The following is a 7,348-nucleotide window of genomic DNA, read 5'->3' as shown; positions in this document are numbered from 1 at the left end:
GAAAATTTTGAATTTTTAGTAAGATAAATAAATTAGTAAAATACAAAATAAAAATTTGTATGTATAAAATATGCGAATATGTGTTTATATTAATATTCACCTATTTCAAATTATTATGTATGCCTCTACTCACTTATGTAATCATGTGTAATCTTTGAGTTTAGTTATCCCCCTCTTCTCGAAAGAGTGATTCAGCTCAACTCAGTTAAATTGCTCCGATTATCTTTTTACGTTTTATATGTGCAGTCCACTTGAAATCATCGATAAGGCCGGTTTGGCCTGATGCGTTTGACTCAGATGCGCTTGTTTTAATATTCGTGATTATTTTTACAGTGTATCTCTCATGATAAACTAGTTACTGACGGTTGCGAATAAAGAGATACGGGTAAGTAGTGCGTTAGTATTATAGTGTTGTTAATCGAAATGTCATTTCCACAAATTCACGACTGAATTTAACGTCACTGCGATTGTAAATGCTCATGATTACACTTTTTACAAGCTTGAAATTATTTTCGGCTCGGTAGTTATTAGTGGCATGTCAACCACGAGCTACGTCGTACTTGCAGACAGGCAATTATGGATCGTTGGCTTGGTAAAACCGCAGTCGTTACCGGTGCTGCATCCGGCATCGGCGAAGCAATTACACGTGCTCTTCTGCAAAACGGAGTGAACGTGGCTGCTCTGGATGTCCAGAAAGAAAGATTAGCGAAACTCGATGCGGACTGCAAGCGAGAAGGTTTCCCGGGCACGTTACATACTATATGCTGCGATGTAAGTCTCGAGGATGAGATTGATGCAGCATTCTCACATATAGAGACAATAAGTGGTGTGGATATTATGGTCAACAATACTGGCATTTGCGAATATTCACGAGTAATAGGTATGTCAGATATGACATAAATATATATTTGTACAAATTATTAAACAATAATATAGATTTAGCTTTTAGATTTAAGTAATTAATGCATAAATGAGATTCTTTTTTTAATTAATTATGGAAATAAGTGTTATCACATTTTATCTCATCATTATGCCATTAACTAAATTAGCATTAATTAATTTGCAATTCTGAATTAATCATATATTTACAAAAATAGTATAGAACGTGTTGCAATTTTTATTTAAAAAAAGTCCAATAATGTATGATATCTGAAAAACATTGTTAACGCATTTAGTCTTGAGATATCTGGAGAATTTTTGAAAGATATTTAAATATCTCATTTAAAAATCGAGTTTTAATCGCAGAACGCTATTAAGATTGTTCAAAAAACACAACGATCTCTTATGTGAAGGATGTTATCTCGCTGAAAAAAGGGGACCTTTACTTTTATATTCTGTGTACGACTCGCGAATGGCGAATAAAAGCTTTCACTGATACTACTACAAAAGACTTCGATTTTCTTCGTCGTGCATTTAAAAAAAGTTTCATAAATTACACTTGCAGAGAGTGACAGGAAGACATTTGAAAGACTGTTAAATATTAATGTCCTCGCAGTCGCCGTATGTATTAATAAAGCGGTGCGTTCGATGCGTAATCGAAACGTTGAAGGACATGTTTTCAATATCAACAGGTATTGTTATTTATGATTTGTACGTTAATTGAATATAAGCATCACAAATCTTTGAAATAACATTTTGAATATTTTTTCGGTTCTTTTAAGAGATTGAGAGAAAATATTTCTAAAAAATTTATAATGACATGATATTTATTATCTATTAATATTTTTATATAGTGTTTTAGGCCACTATTTACCGACGAATTTGACTTCGGAATATGGTTTGTCTGACTTTAATTTATATCTTACTACTAAACATGGAACTGTCGCTTTGACTCATACAGTACGACGAGAACTAGCAACAGTTAAAGCTCCTATTCGAATTACCGTAAGCTGCAATAATTTTTAAAGTTTTTACTTTTGTAATTATGATTATTATGATTATTATGTCAATGTATTTAAATGATATTATTTATTTAACTTACAAGACTTACATTAATTGTTATATATGATATTCAAATTGATATATTGATGACATCCATTTAGCAATAAGAGAATAAGAGCCGTAGATAATAGTAAACATGTTTTTACTAGATAATGAATGTTTAGTGATAATGGAATATTCATATCATATATGCAATTAAATGTGAATACTGATTATTATTAATTATGCACATGGATATGATGTCAGACGTTGTAAAATTCCTAATATTATTTTCACGAGACGTATTATTAAGCATATTCTTTTTTCGGATAATTATTAAGATCTTTATTTATTAAATATTTCCAGAGCATTAGTCCTGGTCTCGTAAAAACGAGTATATGTGAGCATTCGGAGGCACTCAATAATTTTTTTGATAAAGTACCAGCTCTTCGACCGAAAGATGTAGCAGATGCACTCATTTATGCTCTTGGGACGCGACCAGAAGTTCAGGTTCAAACGATCGTTAACATAATTTCTTCCTAATAAACTTCCTAATACAGGAAAATTTTAAGTGTATTTAATTGCAGATTACGGAGCTTACCATCCAGCATACTGGGGAATTTCCGTAAGAATATTTTCAATAAAATGTTCTTGATACCTTTGCAACTCTACAAAAAACTCTCGTAAAGATTATGCTTTCATATTGCGTTGCATTCTTTTTTTCTATAAATGTAAAAGATATAAATTTTTTATATCTAAGTTGTTTTCTTTTTTTTTAATATAATATTGTCTATGTTTTACTGATAGTTTTTATGATGAGAATTATTTTTAATGTAATGTTCATATTTGTAACTAAATAACTAGAAGCTAAAAATAATAAATGCAATAAAATCTGAAATTTTATATATGTCTATTCTTAATGCATAAAGCAATATAGTAGTAAATAATAATATCCACAAAGATATGTATATTTTGTAAGAATGTGTACTTGATATATGTGACCAATATACTTTCAAGAGACAAATGCCAGCTATCTCGGATATCGCCGCGTTTATCTCTCGCACTTGCATTGTCGCTCTAAAAAGATATATCCGAAATTCAGATTTGTGACAAATTCCGCTTATCGCGACGCAACGTTATCAGCAATATGTTCACGTGTAATCGTTGTATTCAAATTTCGACGAAGTGGTTGCTACATGCACCCAACGGTTACATCTTGCTTGGCGCATGACAAATACAGAGGTGTCATTTGACATTTATACGTGAACGCTCGAAATACGCATTTCCTATATATAAACGTGCGTTTCCTATGTCTATGTTGCGCGTCCATGTGCTTCTAAACGTGAACTTCCGACAATAGCGGCTCACACTGTACCGAGCTCGACTGTCAACTAGGGAGGCATTCGAGTGCGAGCGATAGTTAAGGTGTCAAACAAGTTCCGTCGTGCTTCAAGCAGTTCGAGGGAATCGCATCGCGTTATCAGGAAAATCGATTTTCCCGGCATGCATCGGATGTCGGGTCCTGTCAAAATCTAAGTGTACGTCTCATATTCCAGCTCTGATTAGATCTCGTTTCTCGCATCTCATTATAGTGAGATACTGCATTCGATTCATCATGCATTTCGAAGACTACTATGATTCAATTTAATTAGGATTTTTTCCATAAATTTAAATAATTAAATTCAAATAGTAAAATGTAATATTATATATTTTTAGAATATGATAGGACAGGGTAGAGTTTTTTGCAGAGTATATTACATTTAGTATTGTTGTATATATAAAGATATTTTTTTCATAGTTTTATAATATTGTTCCACATTATTCCTTCTAAATCACTTGGCAGAAAATAAATAGCAGACAGCTTAAGTTATGATAGTCGCGCGCTATTACTTTACTTGCTACGGTACAATTAATAACGCAAAACCATGCAGAGAATCCGTCGCTTTTATTCCTCACTTTTAGGTGCTCTTAACTATTACATTAAGGAAAGACGGGGGTGTATAAGAAGCAAGAGATGTAAAGCGCGGAAGAGCGGCGGGGTGATGATCGATAAAGATGTACTCGGCGCTTCATAGGATGGTCTGTATGGACGGGGGCCGGCATTTAGGAATTTATATTAAAATATGTAAATCTATCGGCGCGGGCATATTTGAAAACAGATAAATTATGCTGGCCGTGTATTGCGTTCCCGCGGTAAAATATCGACAGCGCGTTGGTACGGGGAGGGATTGAGGCTAACGGGCGGAAGCGGAGTTCCTCGCATAACGGCACGTTCTGTCGACCAGTAGAAATGCGATTTATGACGATCATTGTGTAACGATCATAAATTATCTCTTTATTTACGTGGGACGGTAGCAGCGCCCGCGCCATTGTTTTTCCGTGCCTTCCGTGTGAGTACGTGCGTGTGCGTGTGCGATGTGTGCGCGCGCGCGCGCGCGCGTGTGTATGTGTGTGTGGTATGTGGGTGCATGTGTCTTTCTCAAATAATAACACCTGATGCTTCCAAATTCTGTCATTTCGTTCAGCCCGTTTGCATTTCACAAAGATGAGCTTATCTCATGAGCTAGTATTATCAAGCACTTGTCCGCGCAATGCAATGAGAAATTAAATATCTTAAGTTAAGCCGATTTGATTTAAAATAATAATCAAAAATTTTAAATGTTCTGCAGCGGTAAACAATCTGATAAGCTTGTAAATTGGAGTTAATAGTAATTTGATTCGTATACATTCATAACATTGTATATTGGTTGCTATATTTCCTTCAAAATTGAGACTAATCTTACAAATATCTGAATTTACCAGAGAGCATCAGATGTTGAGGAACAAACATCCCGATTTAACTTCCTTAAATGCATTCGTAACTGTTTCTGACAGGGAACAACTCACCTTCTCTTCCCTACTGACTCGTATGCTAACAGTAGTTTGACCGTGTTTCTCCAGTTTTCGCATTTGAATTAGTCTTAGAATACATTTAAAGTGCATCTTTGATAAATCTGAACACAACTGATGAATATATTTGATTCTTTCGTACTCTTGTAATTTTTTACCTTTTTATTTGCTGATTTGAGAAAAAATTTTTATAAAAAAAAGTATTTAAGTATAAATATATAAATATATAAGTAGCTAATTATACACATATATAGTTTTAAACAATGCACTTTATGTTCTTTTTTAAGCGCAGCAGAAGGAATATAGAAAAAGACAGAAGTAATTTTGTTGCAGATATTATAAAAGCAATAACTTTGATTTTTGCATATTTGCATATTTAAACGAAATAAATATACCTGCCTCGCTTGGAACGCAAAAATTTGGTCTCACGTTTGACGTATTGGGATTGAGAATTAAAAAGGTGATTTTGACGCGTCCAAAGTTTCGACTTATGTCATTAAAGCGAATATGTGAAGCGGAGGGCGAAACATGGCAGCTGAATACAACGACGACGAGAAGTCAACCGGGTCGCTAAGGGTTTGCGAGACGGGTTCGGGGTGGTTGGATAGGTTCGTTAGCAGAACACTGGCAATGCAAACATGCCCGCTTAAACCGGCTGCGTACGTGCACCGATGCGGTGTCAGATTTGAAGTGGTTCGCGGTGACGGCGTGCACGTGACGCGTTGGAACGAAACGCGAACTGCGCGCCTTCGCCGACGACGGAGAGGACGACCGTTCGATATTGGCCTATGCCGTGGTACCGCACGTTGGACTGAATATCGAACGAGCTCGTCTGTTGACTTATTAAAAGCCGACTGAAATTGGAACGAAGGCGGAAAATTCGATTTTCGAGATTTCGGCCAATTTCCGCGTTCATCGGGTGCGGTGGTGACCTCAATTATTCCGCCGCGAATGAAAGCCATTTTCCCAGAGCAACTATATTGCGCGGTTTCGAGCGCATCGGAACATATCCCTGATGGACGTAGTCAACGTGAAATGTTTGCGATGCCAGTTCTATAAGATTTTTAAGATTATCGTACCGCAGAAAATAAAGCGCCACACAGTTATATAACAGCAAACTAAATGTTCTATTTTTTCTTGACAAAAAAATTGAACATATATTACCTATGATAATATTTTATAATAATAATAATAAAATTAATAATCTAAAAAAAGTTCATAATTTTCTAACGAGCTTAATGAGTTATTACCCTTTGATTTGATTATTGCGAAACTTAAGCGAGAACTATTTTATTTATTTTTTCAATCAAATAAAATAAAATACCAAGATGACTTTAATATTTTCTCGATTATAGTTCATATTTGATAAGCTTGGTTTTCAAGCAACAACATATCTGAATATATCGAAAGATAAAATTAAGGACGCCGTGCCCATGCCTTCTCCTCCTAATCATCTTTTTCTGCCAAGGACATTTTCTTTTATGTACAAGCTAATGTAATACAATATGGCAGCATACATGCAGCAGCTAAAACGACCCAGCTGCAGCTAGAGCGTGTATTCTTGTTCGGCGACCGATTTAGTATATACAGTGCAGTCTAAACCGTGCACGTTATCTCGCGTTCCGACATCCCCCAGAGTCTACGCTTCTTCCTTACCGCCTGCCATCGTTACCGTTGTCCTACTCGTCCTCGTTTAATCCGTAGTTGCGAATCTGCGAAGCGGAGAAGTTGCAGAATAGTTTCCTCTCTCGCTTGGCGAGTATGAATTTAATCACGCCCGTGCGATACACGCGCAATTCGACGGGTTTTGCGCGCGTGTCGTCATCGATACCGAGGTAAGAATCCGGCAGGACGATTGGTATAATGCGGAATAACAAGTCGACGAGGGATAAGAGGGAGGGTTGCAACTCAGCTTTGATTTTCCGCCCTTGTATTGCGAGCGGCATATTATGCACGGTGGTCTTGTCGAGGCACGCGGGAATCTTTCGCCTCCATTATAAATCCACTCGTTCCATCCGTCCGCATCTCGGCGACATTCATGAGGGAAAAAGATGCGCATAATGTTATCAACGCATTCCCGACATGGTCGTGCATAGTTTAATCCACTGCGACGCTGATCCCCGCGGTACAGGATGAATTCTGTCCCCTCAGCGTGGCGGTTGCGAATAATATTGGACGAGGCTAAAACGAGAACTCTGAAGGATCATTTGAATAATGTAGATAAGTTTACTTCGCTTGGAAAATACAGAAACAAGAAAGATCGCAATTTCTCTCGACGAGAGAAAACATGCGCACACCATGGTTTTAGTCTGTTAAGGAAATACTGTCTATTGCAGAAACGCAATCTGGTGAAATATTAAATCGAGAGGATTTGCTTTGCGAAATGCATTGTTTTAAATTAAAATATCAAATATAAAACGAATATTTGTACTGTATTCAAAATATTTTATATTTCTACCGACTTGAGAAAACAATGTAAAATTTTTACATAAGATTACAGTTGTTACAATACTATTTAAAGAGTTCAAAGTAAATATGC

The 7,348-nt window shown here is 36.1% G+C and overlaps 2 protein-coding genes across 3 annotated transcripts; one reads left to right on the top strand and one right to left on the bottom strand.

Annotated features, from left to right (window-relative positions):
• The first annotated feature begins 234 nt into the window (after positions 1-234).
• On the top strand, positions 235-2,823 carry LOC105422266 (farnesol dehydrogenase). 2 transcript variants are annotated; one of them, XM_011631575.3, is made up of 6 exons: positions 235-385; positions 567-880; positions 1,445-1,571; positions 1,734-1,884; positions 2,287-2,430; positions 2,508-2,823. In XM_011631575.3, the coding sequence occupies exons 2-6, from the start codon at positions 577-579 to the stop codon at positions 2,547-2,549; spliced, it is 768 nt and encodes a 255-aa protein (XP_011629877.2). In that variant the 5' UTR covers positions 235-385; positions 567-576; the 3' UTR covers positions 2,550-2,823. The 2 variants fall into 2 exon arrangements, with proteins under 2 accessions (XP_011629877.2, XP_011629878.2); XM_011631576.2 differs by having other exon boundaries at positions 251-385; positions 525-880.
• A 3,665-nt stretch (positions 2,824-6,488) lies between these two features.
• LOC148936743 (uncharacterized) lies at positions 6,489-7,109 on the bottom strand. Its single transcript, XM_089076131.1, is given in 3 exon segments — positions 6,489-6,563; positions 6,566-7,004; positions 7,105-7,109. Coding segments are annotated over 3 exon segments (519 nt in total).
• Positions 7,110-7,348: the final 239 nt, after the last annotated feature.

The sequence above is a fragment of the Pogonomyrmex barbatus genome, unplaced genomic scaffold (assembly GCF_055798465.1).
Source record: "Pogonomyrmex barbatus isolate J1 unplaced genomic scaffold, ASM5579846v1 scaffold2, whole genome shotgun sequence".
Lineage (NCBI taxonomy): Eukaryota > Metazoa > Arthropoda > Insecta > Hymenoptera > Formicidae > Pogonomyrmex > Pogonomyrmex barbatus.
Note: the sequence above shows the minus strand (reverse complement) of the source record. Positions and strands in the feature narration are given on the sequence as shown.